This window comes from Poromitra crassiceps, assembly GCF_964638095.1.
Source record: "Poromitra crassiceps genome assembly, chromosome: 23".
Taxonomy (NCBI): domain Eukaryota; kingdom Metazoa; phylum Chordata; class Actinopteri; order Beryciformes; family Melamphaidae; genus Poromitra; species Poromitra crassiceps.
The window spans coordinates 8,434,308-8,461,917 of record NC_139639.1 but is presented as its reverse complement, the minus strand read 5'-3'; the positions used below and the strand labels follow the sequence as shown (position 1 = coordinate 8,461,917).

Here is a 27,610-nt window from a genome sequence, read left to right as displayed (position 1 = left end):
AAAGAGACCACATAACTCCTGTCCTTGCCTCCCTTCACTGGCTTCCAGTACGCTACAGAATAGATTTCAAGGTTCTCCTGTTTGTATTCAAAGCACTCAACAACCAGCCCCCCTCCTACATCTCAGACCTCCTATCCCCCTACTCCAACACTAGAGCCCTCAGGTCAGCCGATCAGAGGCTCCTGTGTATCTATGTATCTACCCTATGTACAGCACTTTGGTTGACATGTGTCATGTTTAAATGTGCTCTATAAATACATCTGATTGATTGATTGACTGCTAAAAATGGCCAAGTTATCGCCAAGGTCTTAAGAATAGCAAAATGACCATGACCTTTCAAAGTCAAAATCACCCAGAATGATCATAACAATATCAGAAATGAATTCTGCACACCATAATCAGTGGGAATGGAGGTATTAGATGTGTATATACTCTCAGAAACAAAGAAGCTAGATTTTCATCATAGCCGATGGCAGCCATATTTGATTTGGCCATAGCGTCATTCGTGACGCTGTGGCGGACGAGCACCTCTGTGATTTTTCATGTCGAGGGACCCATTGACTCAGTTCAAGTGAGAAATTCTCCTAACACCAAATTGTATACGGGGTCACAGGTCAGGTACAGGATTAATGCCTACCTATAACAATACATCTTCATAAGAAAGTCAGAATCATTATTAAGGGAAATAAAAGTACAGACATCTTGAAGGCAAGAGGAGTGGGGACCAAGATGATAGAAGTCTTCTGGCACATTGCCAGGTGTTTGTCTGTCCTTCTGTCAACATCAGATCATCACCAGTCACCACTGTGTCAGATGCAGTCACACAATGAGATCACAATGAAGGCAGAGGGTTAAAAAAAAGGAGGTGTGGTCTGAGGAAGGGGGGTTGACTGCAAAGTATGCATTACATCTAAATAGTCTAAAGATACCTGTCATGTGACTAAACTAAAAAAATGTATTCGTCTATATTTAACAGGGACAGGACAGGGCCTGGTTTTTTGACCAAATAAATACCTTAATGTTGATATTGCGACAATATTGTCAGGAAATAAATAATAATCAGTAATGTGGATATTCAATTCAATTAAATTAAAAATTTTATTTCAGACCCAGGGAGATCCATATCACAGTAAAAAAAAAACAGCAGAGTACAAAATAAGAAATTAACAACAAAGGGGAAACATGTAAGGCCTTCCACAATGTTCAATGCCTAATATACAGACATGTTCACCAGTGGTTCCACAGCCTGGAAAAGAATCTGACAGAACTTGGTACAGGTTAGTCAGGACAGAGATGAGGTCATCTTCTGACACAGATGCACAGATGATAGAAGGACTAAGTGGGTAAATAACAGAACAGCTTAGAACAGTCTGATAAGTTCAGAAAATGACATGACTTTTCTGTCATGCATACAATGTCTATTGTCTAGTACACATCTGACTGGGATGGATTTCTCAGCTGGAAAGAGAGGAGACCATTTGGAAACCAGGTCAACTTTTATTTCAGGACAGAGGACAGACAAGTTCACAGCTGAAAGTGCCTGAGGTGGATCAGAGTTCACTTGGGTCAGAAAGATGTCCCACAGATACAAATAACATGGATGAAGTGTGTGAGGACAGAGGGAGCATGGGAGACACAGTGATTAATGCTGGTATGCCCGCTGTTAGGATCACATTCCTACTATTCAATTACACATCCAATGTCTCAAGACTAAAAAAAAAAAGCCTTCTCCAACATTTCTTCCTCAACTTATTATCGACATCTCAACCTCTTCTAACTGGATTTAAAGCAACAATCCATCGTATTTTCATAAGAAATATGTTGGTCGCTTAGACAAGAAGAAGAAAAGTGACAGGCAGGACATAGATAAGGGGTTGTGTGTGTGTGTGTGTGTGTGTGTGTGTGTGTGTGTGTGTGTGTGTGTGTGTGTGTGTGTGTGTGTGTGTGTGTGTGTGTGTGTGTGTGTGTGGGGGTGTGTGTGTGTGTGTGTGTGTGTGGTGGGGGTGAGCAGGGCAGTTCATAGATTGACAGAGACAGACTTTCTCAGCAGCTGAGTCTCAGCACAGATACAGTCCAGAGGTTACTGCTATTAATACACCCCCCACACCACACACACACCCCACAGACACACACCATGCTCACACAGAGACACACACACACACACACACACACACACACACACACACAGACACACACACACCACACACACACCCCACAGACACACACCACACGCACACAGACACACACACACACCCACACGCAGACACACACACCACGTGCACACACACACCACGCGCACACAGACACACACACAGACACACACACACACACACACACACACAGACACACAGACACACACCACGCGCGCACACACACACCACACCCCCCCCCCCACACACCCCCCCCCCCCACACACACACCACACACACACCACACACACCATACACACAGACACACCACGCGCACACACACACCACACACATACACACACACACCACACGCACACACACACCACACACACACACACACAGACACACACCACACACACACACACAGACACACACACACACCACGCGCGCACACACACACCACACACACACACACACCACACACACACACCACACGCACACAGACACACACACACACACACACACACACACACACATGCGTACAAGACTTCAGTGTCTCTAGTTCAGCCTTTCTGTGACCTGTGATCTTCTCAGTAGGAGCAATGTGACACCTCCCAGGCCCAAGAGATGCAGGGAAGGTGACAACATAATTTGGGGAGGGTGGATGTGAATGAGAGAGAGAAGAGGAGACAAGCTAGAGTTACTGTGGAAGGAAGGAGGTGTGAGGGAGGGGAGGGGGTGTGAGGGAGGGGAGGGGGTGTGAGGGAGGGGAGGGGGGGTGTGAGGGAGGGGAGGGGGTGTGAGGGAGGGGAGGGGGTGTGAGGGAGGGGAGGCATCATAGCTTTAGCGCTGCTGGACAGAAGTCTCTCAAGGTAATATACCAGATCTGCTAACGGCAGCCAATGCTGACTGCAATACAGAGGCGGCCATTGTGCTCCTACACAAGAAATACAGGGCTGGCCAGTGACAATCGGCCCTTGACAGGACAAGAACAGGAAGACACCACACAAGGTCAGAGAAGACTGCAGGTACGAGCTCAACTCCACATTTTTGCAGCAAAGCAACAAGTTCACGGAGTTCTGGGGGATTGCTGGCATTCTTCACTGCGTGTCAAATCCAAACGGGCTGAGCCACAGCCAAGCAACAAGAACATATTGGATCAGGACCGGTTACATTGGGAGATTAGCATTGAAGCAGACGAGACTGAGGCAACAACCTTATCTCGATATTTGACAAATGCATGGAAAAGCTAAAACTGGATCCTTAACCCAGCAACGAGCAGAAGGGATTGGATGTTTGATGAATCTTGGATATCGAGCTTGAACTAAACATACACCAAGCAGATACTAGATCTACTGGAGCTGTGCTGCACTGACACAAGCAGATACTAGATCTACTGGAGCTTGGCTCCACCGACACATTGGAAGAGGAATCTGGCTGTGGGGATTTTACAGTGTGCACATTTGTGACTCCTGAAGTCTGTGGAATGCGTGAAGCCAGCTGTCACTTCCTTCATGCCATGCACACTCTACTCTAGCAGCTAACAGCTAGCAGCTAACTGAATGACCGCAGTGGACTTCACCCATTTTCTCCACGCAGTCAGCAGATCTGGATTTCGGTCAAATAATTTCAGGACCCCATTTTTCCCCCTTACATTCCAGCAACGCAGCCCAGTCTTCAAAAGGACTGGAGTGTGTCTAGAGCGGTTGTCTTTTGCTCGGTACTGACGCCGTGTCTCTAGGATTCTAAGTGTATGCTGAATTGTCTCATGCAGGAAACATCATCCACAGCTAGAACGGCCATTTCAAGTACCTTCTACAGTGGATTACAGCTTCTTCACATGAAACACGGCACACTGCTGCATTCAGAGCCAACAGCAGTCTATTTTCATTGACTCTGTCTCAGAGAAGTTGAGTCCAGATCGCATCAGTGGTGGTTCTGGGTCCAGATGTTCCTCAACACAATGCTGGTGGTGGTGACGGACCTGGCGGCCCGGCTCCTGGGTCACACCGCGTTCCGGCGCCACTTCCACCTGTTGCTGTCGGCGTTGGTGGTGTTTGGGCCGGCACTAAGCCTCTGGGTGTCCCAGTACAGCATCTTTGCCAAGAGGACCCACTTCCTCTACAGGTGAGGCTACTTCCTGTTTACTTCCTGAGACAAAGGTTGTGTCTGTAATGCAAGGAAGCTTAATATCATCTAGTTACCTAACTAGATGATTGTTTAATTAGGTATCTCATTTTAATATAGGTGATTAAAAAATAACTTGTTTCAGACGTCCTCATTCTTGAAGGTAGCATCGCACCGACAGGTCGCACTGGTGCTGTTTCCATTGAATAGACCTTTTCTGACCAAGCTTGATGAAGTGGTTTCCCAAAGCATTTGGCAATAAATTAGTATAAAACTGCATGGCTGTTTTCTCTAACGTTATTATAATCCAAACAGGTCGAGGCTTCACAGGCAAACGTGTCATTGTTACACTTTTAATTTGAAGGTGAAGAAGGGAAATGGTACGTGTGAAATGATAGAATTGGCAGACCAGTGTGCAATGTTTTTTTTTGGATGATGGTGAAGGCTATACGAAGGCATAACCCGCCCCTCTCTGCCTCTGATTGGCCTCGCGTCAAACTTCCATCCAAACACATTCGCTTGGCTATCCTGCATTACATCTCTTACTACAGTCTGTGGTCATGTGTTTGGATGGAAGTTTGACGCTAGGCCAATCAGAGGCAGAGAGGGGCGGGTTATGCCTTCGCATAGCCTTCGCCATCATCCCAAAAAAATTATCGCGACCAGTGTCAATTCAATCTACTCAAACCATTTCCCGTTTCGGCCTTCAAATTAAAAGCGTGAAACCAAGCTAACTTGGAACGTTGCGTTTCACCAACAAATGTGTAACGTTACTTAAGATGCAGTACCCCCTCCCCTCCAGTCAAGTCACTATACTTCAGAAGTTCAAACCATGTACAAGCTGTTACACTGCCAGTGAGAGCTGCGTCTCGCACACACTCTGTTGTATTCGAGATATACACACACACTTTCTCTGTCAGCGTTTTGCACTGTAAAAAAACACGAGCAAGCCGAGGAATACGCAGTAGTACGCAGTGTTTTCTTCACACTAACCGTTGTGCCTTCATCATGTATCTGGTCATCACAGCGCTCAGAGCACAGTATTATGTTGAAGCTTGGGGGTCAATATGCCATTTTGTTTACGCCATATTGTTGTCTTGTCCAGTCCGCGCAGCATGTTCAGATGCTGCCATCGTCAGTTTGTTAGTGATATTTCAATGTGTCAGCAGTCGGCCATCTTGCCGGCAGAGGCTCTCTGGCTCACAGAGTGTCACAGCACCTCAGCTAAATCAGATGTCATAATTATGATATCGTTGTCGGAATTGTCTTCAATGTCCTCTGCAGTTTTTTATTACTTGAAGGAGCTGTGATGATGAGGTTTGTGTTTTTCTTCTGCAGTTTTTTGAAGCTCTACATTGGGTGACGTTCATAGTGTCGTTCAGCCCAGTGTGTTTTCAAAGGGAATGATCCAATCCAATGCAAAGGGAGGGTTTTTTCTTTTCTTTTCTTTTCTTTTCTTTTGTTTGTTTGTTTTTGTTTTGTTTTGTTTTGTTTCTCTTTTTGTTTCCTTGCTGCTGCTTTATGATGCAATTATTGACAAGGTCGTTTGTGCATCGATGACATCACACAGCTTCACTTTTAGTGCTTCAGCTTGCCTCCTTTCACTTTTTCATGTCTCACTCTTCTTGTCAGTATGCAGCTCATATAATCCACCTTACATTCTCTGTTGTTCCTGTCTTTCTCTTTCCTTTTGCCTCAGTATTGGTCACATCACTGCCAGGTTAAAATGCAGGGAAAACCTTCCAGATCTTTCCTTTGTTTGTTTTCTATTACTTTTGTTTGTTTGTTTACTTTTGTGTTTGTTTGTTTACTTTTGTGTTTGTGTTTTTTGTTTTTCCTTAAGTGGCAGCTTTTGGTTTCTTTTGTAAATGAGACATGAGAGAAATGTTAAGCAGTGTTGAAGAATACAACAAAACAAGAGCAAAGCAGCATTTACAGGACAGGACAGTGGCACGGAGGGGCAGAGAGGGGGCGCCTGCATCGGTTTTGTAGTTTATTTCAAACAAATTGTTAATGTCATGCCATATAAATTATTTATATTACATTTTTATTTTTGTAGTTTGTACAGATGTTAGTCACTAGACTGAAGTTCTATTTTTAAAGAGTAAATATATATTATATATAAATATATCTATTTGTTGCAGAGTTTGTTCTTTTGTTTTGTTCTGTTTGCATTTTGGAGAGGGGGGTTGTGGGACGGGCAGGGAGGGGTTTAGTTTTTGGAGTGAATGGTGCACTTGGAGGAGCATGAAGGAGAAGGTGTGTTTTGACCTTTCCTCTTGGCCCAAACTCCTTCATTGTCTTTTTGTCAAAATGTCTAAAACACTGTGACTTCTGAAAACTATGCTCAAGATGACCGTTGTGTTCCCTCACCTGCTATAGAAATTTAACTAACAAAATAAATTCAATGAAAAAAAAAAAAAACACGATTCTGTGGTCTTTGCCAATGGATTCTTTTGATTTTGGTCAGTAATGATGTCGCTGATGATGATGTCACAATGTCTATGACATCATCAGTGATGTCACTCGAGCACTCGATGATGTCATGGTCACTCGAGCAATTGTGATGTCACTGATGATGTCATGATGTCATCAGTGATGTTCCAGCGAAACCAAGCTAGGTTTGAGACTGTAATGTATTTTTTTTAAAACAAATCACATAGGCTCAGAATGGATTACAAAAATGTTTGGGGAAAATCTCAACTTCCAAATGTAAACTTCACACAGTCAGGATGTCACTTTGATTTTCCTCCACTGCTACACATACTACACTACTACACTACTACACTGCTACACATACTACACTACTACACTACTACACTGCTACACTACTACACTACTACACTGCTACACTGCTACACATACTACACTACTACACTACTACACTACTACACTACTACACTGCTACACATACTACACTACTACACTACTACACTACTACACTACTACACTACTACACTACTACACTACTACACTGCTACACTGCTACACTACTACACTACTACACATACTACACTACTACACTACTACACTACTACACTACTACACTACTACACTACTACACTACTACACATACTACACTACTACACTACTACACTACTACACTACTACACTACTACACTACGCAGATTGTGTCAAATGTGTTTTCTTAGCCAGCAGAATTTGTTGCCATTAAAAGTCATCACATGAACAATGAGTAAAAAGGGGAGCAGCATTGAACTGTCTGGAGACGCACGCACAGATACACACACACACACACACACACACACAGACACACACACGCACACACGCACACACACACACGCGCACACACACACACACACACACACACACACACACAGAGACACAGTCTCTGAACTGTGCAGTTTATCAGAACCAGTTCAGAAAGTCCCTGAAAACCTTTAATGGTAGAAAAAAATATTGAATTTCTAACATGCATAAGGCTATTCCAGCTCCAAGGACAGTGCAGATAATAATTTTTTTTATTTTTATAATAACACTAAATAATAAATTAAGTTAAATTATATTTACACTAAAGTCAGGTGCTTTCATCACATTCTTTATGTTATTTTCCTTTAACTGGTGCTTTTTTGTCTTCCATCCATAATTTATTTGTATTTGAATAAAAGTGGAAATAGGCATAACAATCTTCTTTTAGTTTTTATTACACTTCTAGTTCATTTGAGCATATTAAAGTGGGCCGCTAGGCGTAAACAGCTGGTGACGTAAAATATACGGGCGGTGCTGTAATATGTCTCCTCCATCGGGAATCAAACCAATAATCCACCTGTCAGGTAGCAACACAGACACAGGGACTCAACCTGCTGAGCTATGAGCTGTTTGGAGTTCATCTTCTGAATTCTACACACTGTGTTCAGACTGACAACAACACAGAGCATAAAGAGGGAAGTAGGTAACGGTTGAATTGAACGAGTGAGAAGCTGTTTATCTGACTGAGCTAGAGTCAGAGACTGACTAGACTCCTACATCAGCTAACAGTTTGTTTGAGGATTTGTTTACTGATTGGCTGTTGAATGAAGTAATACATTTAAAATGACACCTAACAGGGGTTCCTTGGTGGCTCAGTGAGTTGAATGTGTACCATGTCAGGCTCAGTCTTTTCTGCAGTGACCCCGGTTCAAATCCGGCCTGTGATCATTTGCTGCGTGTTCTACTCTCTCTCTTTCTCTCCCTCACCCTTCTGTGTCTCTCTCACACTTTACATCTGTCAATAAAGCATAATATACCCCAAAAAGATCTTTAAGATAAAACTAGTGTAAAATAAAGAAAGATTGCATGTCATGAAACCACCTGACTTTAGTATGATTTTAACTTAGTTTATCAATTGATGTTATTTATTATACATAAAAGATTATCTGCATGTTATTTTTTTTCTACCATTACAAGTTTTCAGGGACTTTCTGAGCTGGTTCTGAACTGTTCAACTGCACAATTCAGAGATCCCCCCCCCCCCACACACACGCACACAAACATCAGATTCATGATGTTTTACAGCAGCGATTTAACTTTTTTACCCTGGGTTTCCTGTGGGCGAGAGACCTAGGCAGAGTGATAGAGAGAGAGAGAAAAAACTGAATTTGGTTAAAAAAAAGTTGAACACGAGATCCCGCTGTAAAAAGTTCAACCTGTGTGTGACACAGGCAGAGGCAGGTTGAACTTTTTTTAACCAAATTCTGTTTTTTCTCGCTCTCTCTATCACTCTGCCTATGTCTCTCGCCCACAGGAAACCCAGGGTAAAAAAGTTAAATCTCTGCTGTAAAACATAAATCTGATGTGTGTGTGTGTGTGTGTGTGTGTGTGTGGGGGGGGGGGGGATCTGAACTGTGTAGTTTATCAGAATCAGTTCAGAAAGTCCCTGAAAACCTGTAATGGTAGAAAAAAAGTATTGAATTTTTAACATGCATACGGCTATTCCAGCTCCAAGGACAGTGCAGATAATCATATATATATTTTATAATAACACTAAATAATAAATTAAGTGAAATTATATTTACACTAAAGTCAGGTGCTTTCATCACATTCTTTGTTATTTTCCTTTAACTTGTGCTTTTTTGTCTTCCATCCATAATTTATTTGTATTTGAATAAAAGTGGAAATAGGCATAACAATCTTCTTTTAGTTTTTATTAAACTTCTAATTAATTTGAGCATATTAAAGTGGGCCGTTAGGCGTAAACAGCTGGTGACGTAAAATATACAGGCGGTGCTGTAATATGTCACCTCCATCAGGAATCAACCCAACAATCCACCTGTCAGGTAGCAACACAGACACAGGGACTCAACCTGCTGAGGTATGAGCTGTTTGGAGATCATTTTCTGAATTCTACACACTGTGTTCAGACTGACAACAACACAGAGCATAAAGAGGGAAGTAGGTTGGAATTGAACGAGTGAGAAGCTGTTTATCTGACTGAGCTAGAGTCAGAGACTGACTAGACTCCTACATCAGCTAGCAGTTTGTTTGAGGATTTGTTTACTGATTGGCTGTTGAATGAAGTAATACATTTAAAATGACACCTAGCAGGGGTTCCTCGGTGGCTCAGTGAGTTGAGTGTGTACCATGTAAGGCTCAGTCTTTTCTGCAGTGACCCGGTTCAAATCCGGCCTGTGCATTTGCTGCGTGTTCTACTCTCTCTCTTTCTCTCCCTCACCCTTCTGTCTCTCTCTCACACTTTACATCTGTCAATAAAGCATAATATACCCCAAAAAGATGTTTAAGATTAAAGTAGTGCAAAATAAACAAAGTTTGCATGTCAACCACCTGACCTTAGTATGATTTTAACTTAGTTTATCAATTGATGTTATTTATTATACATAAAAGATTAGCTGCATGTTCTTTTTTTTCTACCATTACACGTTTTCAGGGACTTTCTGAGCTGGTTCTGAACTGTTCAACTGCACAGTTCAGAGATCCTCCCCCCACACGCACACACACATCAGATTCATGATGTTTTACAGCAGCGATTTAACTTTTTTACCCTGGGTTTCCTGTGGGCGAGAGACCTAGGCAGAGTGATAGAGAGAGAGAGAAAAAACAGAATTTGGTTAAAAAAAAGTTGAACACGAGATCCCGCTAATTTGAGTTAGTGTGGACCAGTGACATCACTGGTCCACACTAACTCAAATGAATAACTCATTAACTCAAATCAACTCTCAATAACTGTCAAACTAGATGAATGACAGAATGTTTGACAGTTATTGAGAGTTGATTTGAGTTACTGAGTTATTAATTTGAGTTAGTGTGGACCAGTGATGTCACTGGTCCACAATTTAACACTCAATAACTGTCAAATTAAATGACAGACTTCAAAACTGTTTACAGTTTTCTGACTACTAATGATACAAAGCTGGTTGAAAATGGTCGGAGTGTTCCTTTAATGACTTCAGCAGCAAATCGGATTTGCCTGTAATGTGAACATGGCCTAACTGTTCTGTCATCTTTTCTCCTCTACCCTCCTCTCCTACACCTGCGCTCGGGCTGGGGCTGGACGTGCCTCTTCGTGGGCTCCTTCGTCTTCCTCCTCTCCTTCTCTATCCGTCGCTCCATCTCCCTCTCCCTGCGTCACCTCTCCCGGCTCGGGGCGGCCGGCGGGCTGTGGCTGGCTTTCCGCCGGCTCCTGGACCTGATGGAGAACGCCACGGGATGCTGCTACGAACCGTTAGCCGCCCCCCTGGAGGACGCCGGCGGCCAGTCTCTCCTGCTGCTGCGGGAAGGCGACAGCAAGTCCGAGTGCCTGAGGGCCGGGATGCTGTGGAGGGGCTACGAGGTCTCACAAGACGTCTTCCTCCTCTGTCTCTGCTGCCTGCTGCTGGCCGAGGAGACGGCCGTGTTCGGCCCGTACCTGAGTCTGGGCGGGACGGCGGACGCCCCTCTCCGCATCCTCTTCCTGTTCTGCGTCCTCTTGCTGGGCCTCTGGGTGTTTCTGCTGCTCTGTCTCTTGGCTTACTTCCCTCAGTTCCCCACACAGCTGCTAGGGGGCGCTCTGGGGTGCCTCAGCTGGAGGGGCCTGTACCAGGGCTTTTACCGGCTGGGTGCCAGCTGGTACTGCCCCGGTCGTCCCGGACTGGGGCTGCTCAACACCAAGAGCGGCACCGGAACCGAGGGGGATGGGGAGGCGAGCCGAGATCAGTGACATGAACTGAACGGATCACAGAAATCAATGGAGATGCAATATAGGAGCGTTTTACTCAGATACAATGATGGATCTAATAAAACTATTACAAAGATGAACTGAGGACATATTTTCCTTCATTGGTTAAGATGCCATCAAGAAGTCTAAGATGCCATCAAGATGTGTGAAGTTTTGCAGTTTTCAATTTGTCTTCAACTAGGCACACAGTGTGTAAGAATTGATTAAATGCTTATGTTCACAGCAGTCACCTTTTGTTGAACAAATGGACAGAGACGGGTGGACTTTCACAAATTCATCTGTGCATCATAACATTGTTTACCCATGCTCTTAGTCCTCCAAGGTTTTACTCAGTGGCAGGTGTTTCTGCTGGTTGTCCACATGACGAGACAGGTTTGAAAGATGTAGTAGACCTAGAGACTAAATATCTCAAGAAGAACCCAGGCTGGAGAATTCCAGAAACACTGTTAATCGAGGAATACTGGCATCCGACAGATTTAAAAGATACAAAGATGGACAGTTATTTAACAGATAAGGTCAATGTTTGAAAGACTGATGAAAAATGATCGCAGTCCAATACTTTGATGGGAAACATGAAGGAGAAGTAAAAGAATAAGATGGACAAACAGTATGGCTGATGCATGAACACATCCATGTCTCTCTGTCAGTGTCTTCTATGAGCCTGATCAGAGTTTGAGCGACACCACCTGGAGACATTTCAAAAGATGCTGCCCCTTTGAGAAGAACATGTGGCTAATCAACATTCTTCATAACTTGGTGGTGCCTGAAATTCTCAACACCAGTCAACACGTTATTTAAACACTAGTCAACACATTATTTAAACACTAGTCAACACGTTATTTAAACACTAGTCAACACGTTATTTAAACACTAGTCAGCACGTTATTTAAACACTAGTCAGCACGTTATTTAAACACTAGCCAACACGTTATTTAAACACTAGTCAACACGTTATTTAAACACTAGTCAGCACGTTATTTAAACACCAATCAACACGTTATTTAAACACTAGTCAACACGTTATTTAAACTGCCTGCCACTTTCCAGTAATAAGAAATGCAGACTGAAGGCCATTTTCCTCCTAAATCAGTTTTATTGAGAAAACGTCTCCAGGGCAGGATATATAATATATAGACTGGCAGCCACTTGTAGGGGTTGATCGTCACACAGAACAGCCCAGAGTAGGTCTGAGAAGCACAGAAAGCAAACCATGCAAAGTACAGCAGGGGCAATAAGATACAGGGGCAATAAGATACAGGGGCAGGTACATTTCTCATTATTTCAGTAGCAGCAATCGATAGTGTCGATGAATAGTTTAAAACGATCATTATTGTTATTTGATGGCTTGTAGAAGATAAATAATGGATCCGCACACCACTGGAGCTCCTGGTGTAGTTTATTTTCTTTTCTTTTTAAATATTGCATATTTTACTACATTGTACTCACATAGATCATCCATGCTGCGTAACGCTCTTTGAGGTTGAACAGCACAGCGGGCTCATGAAGGAAGGTCAGCATCGCCATGTCCTCAATCTTGTCAAATTTGGGAGGATTCTGTTGCAGAATCAGGGCCTCTTTGACCGTCACCGTCTAGGGACAAATTTGTTCATCACAACAACCAATAGTGTTTCCTGTTTCAACTTTCAAACAAACTGTTTGTTTTTCATACTCAACAGAGTTTACTGCGTAATGGTCCCATGTATGATTATAACGTAATTTGATTTTTACCTGCATGCGTTACCTTATTAACGCTGTCAACATTGCTTCTCCAATGTTACAAAGTGTGCCAGATATTTTTTTTTATAGCTAGATGGCGCCAATGCCTCATTTCATCACTCATCTGTTGAATGTACTGACTGGAGACTCTTTAATTGCACCCATACTCTGGTGCCCACTTAGACTCACAGTCAGACTCGCTCAAGGATACACGGTTGAAATCACACACAGAGATTTACACCTAGATTAACACTTCCATCCAGACAAGGACTCAAACACAGACACCCAAAGCCACATGCTGTGTGCTGCCACTACAACACAGACTGACCCTCCCACTACAACACAGACTGACCCTCCCACTACAACACAGACTGACCCTCCCACTACAACACAGACTGACCCTCCCACTACAACACAGACTGACCCTCCTACAACACAGACTGACCCTCCCACTACAACACAGACTGACCCTCCCACTACAACACAGACTGACCCTCCCACTACAACACAGACTGACCCTCCCACTACAACACAGACTGACCCTCCCACTACAACACAGACTGACCCTCCCACTACAACACAGACTGACCCTCCCACTACAACACAGACTGACCCTCCTACTACAACACAGACTGACCCTCCCACTACAACACAGACTGACCCTCCCACTACAACACAGACTGACCCTCCCACTACAACACAGACTGACCCTCCCACTACAACACAGACTGACCCTCCCACTACAACACAGACTGACCCTGGTAATCAAAGTCACATGCTGTGTGCTCCCACTACAAGACAGACTGACCCTGGTAATCAAAGTCACATGCTGTGTGCTGCCACTACAACACAGACTGACCCTGGTAACCCAGTTACCACAAATGACTGAATGGGTATAACATCAAACCATTGATGTTACTGTGTTGTAACTTCCGCCCTATCTCCAACCTCCCCTTTCTATCAAAAATCCTTGAACGAGTCATCGCATCACAGATCAAATCCCACCTTGACACCAACAACCTGTATGAAATATTCCAGTCCGGCTTCCGCACACAGCACAGCACCGAAACCGCCCTCCTCAAAATCACCAACGACATTCTCCTCTCCGCAGACTCCGGCTCCCTCACCATCCTCATCCTCCTTGACCTCACCGCTGCCTTCGACACCATCAATCACTCCATCCTCCTCTCCCGCCTCCAGCACTCCATTGGCATCACCGGCACCGTCCTCTCCTGGCTCACCTCATACCTCTCTGACCGTCACCAATTCATCTCCACCAACAACTGCAAATCCTCCACTGCCCCAGTCACTGACGGTGTCCCCCAAGGTTCAGTACTCGGTCCCCTACTCTTCATCCTCTACATCCTCCCCCTCGGTCAGATCCTCCGCCATCACGGCCTCCGTTTCCACTGCTATGCCGATGATACTCAACTCTACCTGTCCTCCAAAACCATCACCCCAGCCACCCACTCCACCCTCTCTGCCTGCCTCAGCGACATAAAAACCTGGATGCAAAAGAACTTTCTCAAACTAAACTGCAATAAATCCGAAATACTTATCATTGGCCCAAAGTCCCTCACCCGCTCTGCTCAGAACTTCTCTCTCACCATCGACGGCTCCATCATCACCCCCTCCGCCCATGTCCGCAATCTCGGTCTCATCCTCGATCCCACCCTCTCCCTCCTCCCCCATGCAAATCATATCACCAAAACTGCTTTCTTTCACCTCCGGAACATTGCCCGCCTCCGCCCCTCCCTATCCCTCCCCGCTGCTGAAACTCTCATCCATGCCCTCATCACATCCAGACTCGATTACTGCAATAGCATCCTCTACGGTTCCCCCCACAAAATCATCAACAAACTCCAATACGTCCAGAACTCCGCTGCCCGCCTCCTCACCTCCACCCGCCGCCGAGACCACATCACTCCCGTCCTCCATAACCTCCACTGGCTCCCAGTCAAATACAGGATTAACTACAAAATTATACTCATCACGTACAAAGCCCTCAACAACCTGGCCCCCCCCTACCTCTCTGATCTCCTCCCCCGCCACGTCCCTACCCGTAGCCTCAGGTCCGGAGACACCAACTGCTTGACGATCCCCAGGACCAAGCTCCGGACCTGGGGCGACAGGGCCTTCTCAGTTGCCGCACCCACCCTCTGGAACACTCTCCCCATCCACATCCGTCAATCTAACTCCATAACATCCTTCAAACAGGCCCTCAAGACCCACCTCTTCAACCTCGCCTTCTCCTCCTAACCTCACTCCACTCTACCTACTGTCTCCACCTTTCATGAATGTTTCTAAATTAAAGTATTTATTTCTGTGTTTTCTGTAAAGCGACTTTGAGTATTTAGAAAAGCGCTATATAAGATAAATGTATTATTATTTATTATTATTGAGCGACCTCTGCTCTCACTCACAATGTCAAACTGTAAGTGATGTGATTTTATAGCTTTTGATATATTCATCTTGTATTTGTTTGACAGTAATGTTTCACTCTAGCTCCAATTGTGCAGGGCATCTTGTTGTTTCAAATTGGTCCTCAAGATGGTGCCATAACAGTTATGTGATGTCAACACTGAAATCTATATGTCTGAATTGTAAATGGTAAATCCTGACCTTCCCATTCTGTGTCTCCACAGTGACCGTGTCTCCCTCTCGGCTGGTGACCGATGCCTTCACAAACTCTTCCACTGCGTCGGGGACGAAGCATTCCTTCTTCATGTCGAAGAAACGAGTTGAGGCCTCCATCCGCTCTTTATCGGACTTCCTCAGGTACGGGGTAGCTAGCCCGAACACAGACATCTCTGCATCGCCCATGGCTGCACTGAGGTGACATAGACACAGTACGGAGGTTTAGGGCTTCACTCTGTCTCTACGATATCGCAACTTCTCCACCCATTTTGGGTCTTGCAAACTAAAGGTCTGAGGGAAAACATCGTTTTACGACCTCTTATCATTGTTATTAACTAAATAGGAAAACATCGTTTTATGTTGTTATTTTGTGTGATTTTTATCAATCCAGCTACATCTAAAATCTATTCTAAAGCTTCTTTTGCAAGGATCCATATGACCTTAAAGAAGAATTCAGTTTTTTTTACCACCTGGATTCGGTTTGATTACCATCAGCAGAAACCATAATCAGCTTTGATTGCCAGCTAAAAACGAGGAATACGGGGCATGTGAAATGCTTATATTTACATCCTATGAATAGCTTATTTTCCAATGCAGCGGCTCATATCCTTATTCTATCATACAGACAACGAGAAAATTAACGATCTATTACCTTGGCGCAGTGTGTTCATCCTGGCTCAGCTGTCCTCTGTTTTCCCCCGCTCCTCAGATTCTAATGACGTTTATTCTAGACCGGCTCAAATAAATCGGTGCAACCATCAAATTCAAATTAATCGTCCATAATCTTGAAATCAGATAAATATCTGCTAGGCTAGGCTAGGCTAGGCTAGGCTACACAACAAACTGGCTGCAAGTCAACTATGACCTGCCCTGGATGCTGCTTCTTCTTCTTCTTCTGTTTGGTAATACAGCAGAACAGAAGAAGAAGAAGCACATCCAGGTGACTTGCTCTGTAGCCGTTATGTAGGCTAACATAGTAAAACACTGCTGATATTTATCTGTTTGACGATTCACTTGAATTCAATGGCCGCCCTTATGGAATAACGTCATAATGGATTAGAAAATGAGCAACGGTAGAACGGGAGCTGCTATCTACCAATGTGACGGACAGCAAACAGAGCAGGAGGAGCCAGCTGCACCAAGGTAATACATGGTTCATTTCCTCGTCTGTATGATATACAGTAATAAGGATATGAGCCGCTGCGTCGGAAAACAAGCAATTTATAGGACGTAAATATAAAGATTTCACATGCCCCGCCCCCGTATTCCTCATTTTTAGCTGGCAATCAAAGCTGATGATCGTTTCTGCTGATGCTGATCAAACCAAACTTCTCAGGGTGATTTAAAATCACATTTAAAACTGGAAATAAGTCCAAAAAACAAACAAACAAAATCCTCCTTTAATATGTCTTCATGTGCTAGATAAGAACACATCAGCAATATTCCCTCCAAATAATTACAGCTGAATAATATGATACTGTAAAATCTTGTTGGAACTTACCGATGGCTTCAACTCAGACTTCAGTGTGTTCAGTACAGCTGCAGTGGGCAGGGAGGGAGCACTGTAAGTAAGAGATGAAGGTTATAGTAAAACGTCTGATTTAACTCACTCATCCGTTAGAATCACTGAGTGACTGATGGAGATAGCAGGTCTCTTGTTTTACTTCCTAGTATTTCAGATTTAAGCATTCTCCTTGTCAGCTAGGTTTTAAATGAACCGTAAGTGGAAACAACTCTGTACCTCCTGTCACATTGATTTGTTACATTTTAGACAATGCAAAGATACACTGTGCAAAAAGATAAGTCAGTGAGTGCAAAACACAAGCAGACAGGTGATGGAGCCGGAGGCTAGTTTAGCAGACTTACACCAGGTGAAGAAGGAGCTCAGCTGCTAGAGCTGCTGGGCAGGCTGGCATCAAATATATAAGCATCTTCTGTCCTGCCCTACAAGGCCAGGGGGGCATACATACAGACACACCAACAGGTACATGGCATCCAGACATCCCCTCACACACACACACGCACATGCACACACACACACACACACACACACACACACACACACACACACACACACACACACACACACTGTGTGGTCATCACTGTCACTCGCGCCACTTGAGACTCAGAGGTGGCAGGGCTCTCATGGTGTCTGGCTGAACCTCTCCACTTGACTGTCTCTACCTCTCAGGTCGTTATCATGTGATTATTTTGGAACCTCCTGTCAGATAACTCCTCTGTGACTCACAGCACACAGCCTCTCTATCTCTGTTCTCCCACACGTTTGCTGTCATGTCCTGTGCTGATATCTTCTCTCTCTCAAGATAGGATGGAGACAAGAGACAGATGGGATTCCATTCACTGGAGTACAGAAGCAAGATGAATAAAAGGGTCAGAAATTAACCTTTTTTCATTGAGATTCATTGACTTTATTTTTTTTTGCTCTCATTAATTGATTGATTGATTGATTGATTGATTGATTGATTGATTAATTGATTCATTCATTCATTGATTCATTCTTTCATTCAATCTACCTCCATAGGTAAATGTGGACACCTAGCTATGACTGGACGATTTCTTTCTGGGTGAGAAAAATTGAGCCGTTTTTGCCTGAAGCCTGCCCTGAAGCAGTAGAAGGTGTTGGCACCACACAGCCAGCAGAGGGAAAAATGGCAACCACACACAGCAGAAACAAGTAAACATCATACACTCAACAATCAATCTTGACTGGAGTCTCCTCTCCAGCACCTTGGCATATAGGGAAACTCACAAGAATCATTGCAATTTAATTGCAATCAGACTCTTCAGACTTTTTAGATTTATTTATTTATTTATTCAATCTTGCTTGTTTTCCCAAATCTTCATAAATCTCCAAAAGTGGTCTCTAGTTGTAAATTCTGACCCAAATAGAGAATTCCATGTGTCCTGACACTCCTTCCCTACTGCTAGCAGAGCTAAGTGGCTGGGCGATAACTGATAACCCTAAATTAACCCCTCATTATGGTATGCTGCTTAGCACAGCGAGGCACGATGTGTGTATGAGCCAGATGACCTCCTGTCATCAACCACTACTGACACTCTGCTCACAGCTCTGTCATGGCCTGTAGCATGATGCAGCCCTATGGACCAATGAAATACAACCAACACAGACGAGACAGAGAGAGGCAGACATGTTCAAAACAAATCAGAAAGATAAAACATTAACTTGCAGGGTAAATACATTCATGAATTCACTTGAGATTTGTGTGCAGCCAAAAATCCTGTCAGCTGTTCAGGAGCAGTTGCTGCAAACTGTAACAGTGGGAGACCACGCCTGGCTACATCATCTACATTCCAGGAATGTTATCTATAGCACCTCTGAAGTGATCCCAACTTTGAAGGTTACATTCAGTACATGATACATTACTATATTATTATATTAATAATACTTACTGTCAAACACACGTATTCTCTCTGCTCTTATTTCATCGTTTTCCCCACATGTAATACATTGTTTCTACAATATGAACTGTGAAGGACAGAACACATCATTGTTGCGCAAATGTGTACCCCAGTGTGTAAGACTGTGTGTGTGTGTGTGTGTGTGTGTGTGTGTGTTTGTGTGTGTGTGTGTGTGTGTGTGTGATACAATTTGCGTTATGAGCTCAAATTAATATTTCATTTCCTTTCAAACATTTGAAGCCATTTTGAAGCAGCGTCCTTACACAGAAAACCATAAAGCTGTAGTCCTTCAATTATAAGATACACAAGGTGTGTGTGTGTGTGTGTGTGTGTGTGTGTGTGTGTGTGTGCGTGTGCGTGTGCGTGTGCGTGCGTGCGTGCGTGCATGGACACTGCCCACAAGAATGGGCATTACTTATGAACAGAGGAAGCTGGAAGCGTCAAATCACTTCTAGCACGCCACACACCAAAGACGTGTTCAATGTTCTATTTTGAGTTTTTGTTTTCGTTGTTACGCTTTTACACTGCTGTTTTCAATAAAATAAGTACAAATTCAAGTTCCCTTCTTTGTCTTTTGTTTTTGTTTGATAGGCTACAGTTATATTCCATATTATAGTGTATATAAGTCTTAAGTGAGTAGCATATCTCATTATCTGAGCTTTGTGCTGATTCTGGGGGGATGTGAAAACTTCAAACTCAAAAAAGACAACTATAAGGCAGAACACAAAGGTCAAATAGAAAAGTCTTAATGTGGGCCTGAGAGGGTTCGATACGACCATCCTGTCACACTACCATCTTTACACATTTGTATTTGGGGGAAATTAATGAATTGGTCTCAGTACTGGAGGAAGTTCACATCTCAGACTATGATGACCTGCTGTTAATGCACTTGCCTGGACCCTGGACACGCTACAGTCATCTGCAGCATGTAGCCAACAACTAAGGCCATATAAAGCAATATAAGATATGTGCTCCGATATGAGCAAACTCTAAGCTCCACCTCTACCAGTGTAAAGTTGATTTGATACCCAGACGTAGTCCTGCTTCAACCAGCTGGAGGCCACATTCAGAACAAACTCAACTCTGTTTGGACTCTTGGCTGCTTTATTATTAGGGCTGGGTTAAAAAAATCAATATATCGATATTGAATCGATATTCATGTGAAGGAACAAGTACCGATACATAAATCCCAGTATCGATCTTTTAAAATGCATTTAATCTTTTTTTTATTTTTTATAAACAGGCTATAATATTATAGGCTGTGTGTGGTAGTTACAACATAGTTTTAAGTTGACTTTTATTTATGTTTGTAGTTGAAACAAAAACATAAATACTGTAGGCTACATGTGCATTGTGCATGCACCATGAGCCAGATGTACAGACCTCAAATCTGTTTGCACTATAATGTTTGTGAACTGGAAATGTTCATGAGCTGTATTTAATTTTATTTTATTTTATTTACAAAGCATTTATACTTTATGAAACACTGTTTACAACATGCTGCTGTTCAATGATTCTGTTGTATAGTGGAAATCTAAATTTGTTTGGCTTCTCACAGAAGACTGTAAAGAAAGATAAGATGTTGAATGACTATGTTGGTCATGTTTAATTAAAAAATAATTACATGATGTAACTGCTTTATGGTCAATTCTTAATGTAAATATTAATATTTTTTAATAGTGCACCAGGTTAGAGGGTTCCTTGTACAATTTACAGCATTAGTTATTTGCGAATCTCTTCCATTATCAAAGCAAAACTGGTATCGTAACTAAAATATCTATATTGAATCGTATCGTATCGGAAATCGTATCGACTTGGGACCTTGTGTATCGGAATCGTATCGTATCGGGAAGTCAGTGGCGATACCCAGCCCTAGTTATTATCACTATCAGTGGCATGTTCACCCTGATAGCAGCCAGTAGATAAGAGTTTACTTCTGCCAATGCAGAAGCACACAGGCCCAGTGGTGATCATGAGGAGAAAATAACCACAATTCAACACTGAACTGATTCCTTTCCCTGTTAGGGTCATTTGGCTGGTAGACCAGGATGGCTGCCATGGAATGTTTTGATCATATTGTCATGATAAGTATTGGTAAAAAAAAAACATTGAGTGTTCCAGCAGCCATTGTGGTGAACAATCCAGTTCTGAGCCTCATACAATGTGAAAAAATGTGCATCAAATATTCTATGACAACTGTATTAGGTGTATACGTGATTTTAACAATTCTGAATGGGATGGAGGCAGTGTAGGAAATCTTAAAAATATTTTGCGGGCAACTTTTGCCCCCACTGTCTAAAAACTGGGGGCATTTACTACATTTTGGGGGCACTTACATTTTTTTTTTAATTAGTGCATAAAGTTGCTAAAGCGTAGTGTGAACAACACGTCTTTTTCTGGCAACCAGCTTGCAGGTGTTGAGTGTGTGTTAGAGATGGAAATGGAAATTAAAATGAAATTATCAAACTATTGGGGTCAATTTTTGCCCCTGGATGATGGTTTTTAGGGGCATTATGAGATTTATTGGGGCATTTTTGCCCTTGCCCCTGCCAAATTCCTACACTGGGTGGAGCTATGCATGCATTGCAATTAACCAAAACACCCACTTATCATCTCTATTCACTGCCTATTGAAAACTGTCCCAACCCGTCTATGGTCCCAACCTGTATGGTTACTCACCATCTGGTGGTAGAAAAGTAGATTGCACTATATCATTTCAAAGGCACATGCATTTTAAAGCAGATATATATTGATACGAGTATAAGGGTTAAATGTGCTGTTACAGTGTGACTTGCTTGGGTCCTCCAGGGGGAATGAACACGGGGCTCTCACTATGTCAGTCCACGTCTGCCCCCTGCTGGCTCTCCAGGCTGGAACACTTTCAGCTGCAGGGGAGAGCAGATCAGTCAGGTCAGCTGCTTGTGTTGCCAGTCTGAGTTTGACAGGGGTCAAATCTTACAGCTGACAGTTCCTCTGCCTGCCTGAAGAGCGCGCACAGATACCACATTTGAATAAAAAGAACTATGATGTCTGTGCCAAATTGTTCCAAATTCAGATGGATGTTGTTTTTAGGGGTCCAAGCACGAAGTGCGTGGATCCCTATTGTATCTGTTCTGATTATTTTTTTTATTTTTTTTATTATTCTTCTCTGGTAAAACTGTATGTACAGCAGAAACTGTAATGCTCAGCGTAGCCAGACTGGGCACATAGATTGTAAATGTGCCTCACTACTCAGAAACAAAAAAATACCCATATTGGCCAGATGGTGGCGCTATAACAGACCATTTCGCGTTATGGTCCATATCTTCTGAACCGTGTGTCCTATACTCAAAATTTCACTTCTCCTGGATTCCTTGGATCAATACGCATCTATCCATATAGGACCCGCCCATTTGCGTGTGCCTAGATTTTCCGCCATTTTGAATTATATCAAAAACCTACTTTTGCGAACTCCTAGACCGTTTGGCCAAATCACACGGAAATTCTTCTGGGTTATCTATGGACTACCCCGACCTAAAGTTATTAAAGGATTTTGGATACGTGAAACCGTTTTGAAATTATAAATGTCTAAACTTTTGTGTATTTGCTTTTGTTCTTTTCCTGCCCTAAAAGTGTGTGGATCTCAGAAACCATACCCCCCCCCCATCACCCAAACTTTCCACACAGGTTCACGACATCACCCACTACTCAGAGTAAAAAAATTACACCAATCCACCAGATGGTGGCGCTATAACAGCCAATTTCACGTTTTTCGGTCTATAACTTCTGAACCACGAGCCGTAGAATCAAAATTCCACGTCTACCGGTTTCCCTGGAGCATCGTGCATCTAACCTACTAGGCCACGCCCATTTCTGTCTGGTAGATTTTCCGCCATTTTGAATTTGATCAAAAACCTACTTTTGCGAGCTCCTCCTAGACCGTTTGGCCAAATCACACAAAACTTTTTCTGGGTCATCTATGGACTACCCCGACCTGAAGTTGTTAAAGGATTTTGGATACATGAAACCGTTTTGAAATGATAAATCTCGAAACTTTTAATGAAACACACGCCAACCCTAAATTGCCCACAACTCATTAACCGGTCAATTACAACTACTGCTGCTACTACTGCTACCACTCCCACTACTACCAACACTACTACTACTACTATTACTACTTCTGCTACTATTACTACTACTACTACTACTACTGGAAGTTGGAATGTAGCATTTTGGGTGGGGTTAATGTGTTTTGGGGTTCTGCATCTGCTGTAGCATAATACATAGTTGGTTTAGATGTCACACAGTAATGCCCGATCCACAAAGACTTGACACCCACGTTTTAATAAAAACAAGTTTATGCCATAATAAGGTTACATCCATGCCTTGTCATTGCTGTGGAAGGATGGTGTAGGGGTAGAGTAGCAGACACCAAAGCTGGAGGTCCTGAGTTCAAACCACGGCCAGGTAACTGTTTTATTTTTGAAAATGTAGAATAAAGGTTAATCTGGATATAATTATGTATAACGCTGCTGAATACACACTGTGTACATAGCAGAATAACTGAATATGCCTATTTATGGTAACGTCATATTTCGACGTCATCTTGACATTCCTGTGTAGATGTCTAAATGATCCCCAAATCGGCTGTGATTTGGCCTAGTCCTGGACGTCACTGAAAGATGATATCAGAACATCATCATGATGTAATTGTGTTTGCTGGGAGCCTTCTTTCAGATATATAAGAGGAAAAACATTCCAATACATTATTGTGTCTTCAGATGTGAAAGGTCCAAAAAGAGAATTAAATCTGAATTATCCTTGTCACTCATGTGCTCATTGTAACAGCACAACCCACACCAATTAGTTCAAACACCTCCATTCAGGGCAGACTTTTAATGTAAAGTGGTGCATTATGTGTGTAATACAAAAATGTCCTTAATGGTAAATGGACTGCATAACAAGCTGCCATGCAGGGTGCTGGCTATAGTCACCAAAAGCAATTTCAGGGATAAAACCCATCAACCTTCTGTAGTGGACGCCACTACGCCCTATGGTTTGATGTGTGTGTGGGAAAGACACAATGACAACTGAAAATTCTGATTTCAGAACACAAAAGCTCCATCATGAGACAAGAACTAACCTCCCCTGTTGCAAAACACGTTCTTGAACACAGCCACGCAATCTCCAGCTAACATTTCCAAAATATTGAAAAAGTTCATGAAACACCGCAAAATAAGGAGGCAACATGTGGGGTTTTAATTACTGTTACTGACTTAACGGTTTGAAGTTGAAAGTTGTTAATCCCATGTGGTGTTTGAACTTTGAGCCGCAATGGTCTTTAGTTAGCATAAGTCATGAGCTTTACCAAGTGAGCTATCCAGACTGTTGCATTTAACTTTGTAGACCATATTATATGTATCTGCAGAGCCAGAGAAGTACTTGTCGTATTGACAGTATGTTCTACCCAAATACCACTTTCTGTCCAGATACTTAAAGGGAAATTGTACACAAAAACTGCTTTCTATCCAAGTACTACTTCAAGTCACAAGTACTTATGTGACCACAACACCCTGACTGACCCCATCACCCTTAATGACCACTACACCCTTACTGACCATGCTTGGACCCCGTCATCGCCGCTTGCGGCTATATTTTTTAATTAAAATTAGACAGTAATTCTCCTTACTACAGACATGCTATGTAGTTTCAATATTTTCATCACTGAGCATCAAAACTGTAGCCTACTTTTCACTCCATGCGACTATGCCAACCTATTCACGCAGCCTGATATGGATTACAGCCATCTAAGTCATTATACATTTATCCCACCAGACAAATGACAGAGTAAGATGAGTATTTTACTCAACATTTCTTATGTTTAGAATGTATTCTAGGAGTTAGCCTACTATAGGAGGGATCAGCCGAGCAGCATTTTGGTGGCAACGGCAATGGAACCCATATGAACCTGAGCTTTGGGAGGCTTGAGTGTCTGACTCTAGCCGGCTGACTCTGTTTACATACTGTAACTGCGACAGTTCACACAACTTTAACACGACGTGCATATAGCCTTTCACTTCTCATCGGCCTTTCGGTGCAGATCAGTCGAACACCTGTATCCAATTTCTAGTAGGGTATATTTGCTTTGTTTGGGTAGGCTAGGTCTACGTTTTCTGCTTTAGATGCTATTATGGAGTGGAAAAAAGTGGGCTCATTTGAGTGTGAAGGCTCTAACAAACGATAGAAATAGCAAATCCCAAGATCATACATTTAACTTTCATTGGATGGTTGATTTGGTCTGAGTGTGCATGTGCGTGTGTGTGTGTGTGTGTGTGTGTGGGGTACGGTGGTGCAGTGGTAAGCGCTGTCGCCTCACAGCTCGAAGGTCCTGGGTTCGATTCTCACCTGGGACGCTGTGGGCGCTGGAGTTGTGCCCCCCCCCCATATCTTCAGTGCCTACTGCCCTGGTGGGCTATCTCGTCGAAAGGGCCTTTCTGTGTGGAGTTTGCATGTTCTCCCCGTACTCCCCAGGGGGTTCCTCCGTACATAACCCCCCACTAAAAACATGCAGAAGATCGTCATCCGACCAGTGACGACAACATCTGAAGTTGGTCCAATGATGGTCCCCGGGCGCTGGAAAGAAATAGCGACCACTGCTCCCGGCCTGCCCCCTGGAGGAAAGGACAAGCCTGGATGGGTCAAATGCAGAGGACATATTTTACCGGCCACCGTCAGCATGAGTGTGTGTAGTGGCCGCATGCATGTGTTGTGGTGTGTTCATGTGACAATAAAGACGGGCTGCCGTCTGAAATCGTGTTTAAATCGTGTCTGTCTGTAACAGGGTTGTTATAGTTTGTTGAAGTTCGGCAAAATTCTTTATTATTTTTTATCTGGCAAGCTAGTCTTGCAGGTTTATTACTTTCTTTGGTTTTACATTTTGTTAATCTATGCAAGGTTTCTCTTTTTATTTGTTGCACTTAGCGCCCTCTTGTGGCTTGTGGTGGATGGTGGTAAACATAGCAACCCGGAAGTCGTCAGCTCGCCCCCTTTGCTAGCTGAGTCTTCACCTATGGTACATACTGAAACAGCTCCGTGACTTTTGTCAAATGCTAAGTTATAAATCTAACTTCACTCAAATCAAAGTGTATAGGAAGTGACATGAATAGTCTGGTCACGCTATGTGACTGTCTGTAAGTTGTAGTTCCACCGTCAATGCTGTTGTTTTGATCAGTGAAGTGTGTTAGCTTGTGTAGTGGTTAGCTGCTGCTGTGTCATGCCCTATTGTTCTAACGAAGTATTGCGCAACTAATGCAACATTGCGACTGCTTCAGTGTGTTGAATGTATTCCTATTCTGGTGTGCAGGGGCATGGAGCTGTGTGTGTAAATGACAGTCATCACCATCCACAATCGTGTGTTTGTTTACAGGTATGTTTGCAATATTTTATGAACACTGTAAAAACTGCATAGAATTATTTTATTATTTATTTTTGATATAAATATAGAAAAAATTGGTTCATGGTAGTTTATGTGAGAACACAAAATACATATTTTGTATGTTTTATTTGTAGAGGTTTTATTTTATTTTGTAAAAGGAAAAAACTATACGATCACTATGTGAGAGAGTTGTACAGTACCCCTTTGCTAGCTGACGTCTTCACCTATGGGGCATGGAGCTGTGTGTGTAAATGACAGTCATCACCATCCACAATCGTGTGTTTGTTTACAGCTCGGCTGGAAAATAAATGCCGTGAACCTGAGAGAAGTTGTAGCGTGGTTCTTCAGTCTGCTGTGTGAACCAGAAGGAGGGGTTACATCTCCACCTCACTGAACTTTTTCCCTTCTCCTTCCTGCCTGTAGATGGCAGCAACACACTGCTCCTGCTTGATGGCACTATAGACAGTTTTAACTTGACAACAATAACAACCGTCACAACCCACCTGAATATCCGGTTTAATTCCTGTAGCTGAGCGCAGACGATATTCGGCTCATATTAAATGTTAACGTTAGGCCGTGTCTCCGACAGACACATTAACAAGGTAGCCTATTTCGGTCTTTATGTCTTGTAGTAGTTAGTAGTAGTTGTTGTTGTTGATAGTTGCCATAACAACCACCCCTGTCGGAAAGACGTGCACACACTGGGTAGGAAGCGTTGTTGTCCCGGAGGCGATATTTTTTGGGATGATGGCGAAGGCTATGCGAAGGCATAACCCGCCCCTCTCTGCCTCTGATTGGCCTAACGTCAAACTTCCATCCAAACATATTCGCTTGGCTATCCTGCATTACATCTCTGTTACAGTCTGTGGTCAGTCAGACCGTCAGACTCAGTGGGTCAGACTCAGACAGACAGCAGTCAGTTACGCTTGCTAGCCTGCATGAAAGACGCCAGTGTGTTTATGTTTTTAATATAGT

At 43.1% G+C, this 27,610-nt stretch overlaps 1 protein-coding gene and 1 pseudogene across 2 annotated transcripts; one reads left to right on the top strand and one right to left on the bottom strand.

Moving 5' to 3' along the window:
• The first annotated feature begins 4,077 nt into the window (after positions 1 to 4,077).
• Positions 4,078 to 11,409, top strand: LOC310797418 (fat storage-inducing transmembrane protein 1 pseudogene; annotated as a pseudogene). The gene is made up of 2 exons: positions 4,078 to 4,256; positions 10,737 to 11,409. The product of its transcript is annotated as a fat storage-inducing transmembrane protein 1 pseudogene (transcript).
• A 683-nt stretch (positions 11,410 to 12,092) lies between these two features.
• On the bottom strand, positions 12,093 to 15,966 carry LOC310797417 (myosin-7-like; the record flags this gene model as incomplete). Its single annotated transcript, XM_083659785.1, has 4 exons — positions 12,093 to 12,113; positions 12,564 to 12,614; positions 12,874 to 13,017; positions 15,766 to 15,966. The coding sequence occupies 4 exons, from the start codon at positions 15,964 to 15,966 to the stop codon at positions 12,093 to 12,095; spliced, it is 417 nt and encodes a 138-aa protein (XP_083515911.1).
• Between the last annotated feature and the right edge of the window lie 11,644 nt (positions 15,967 to 27,610).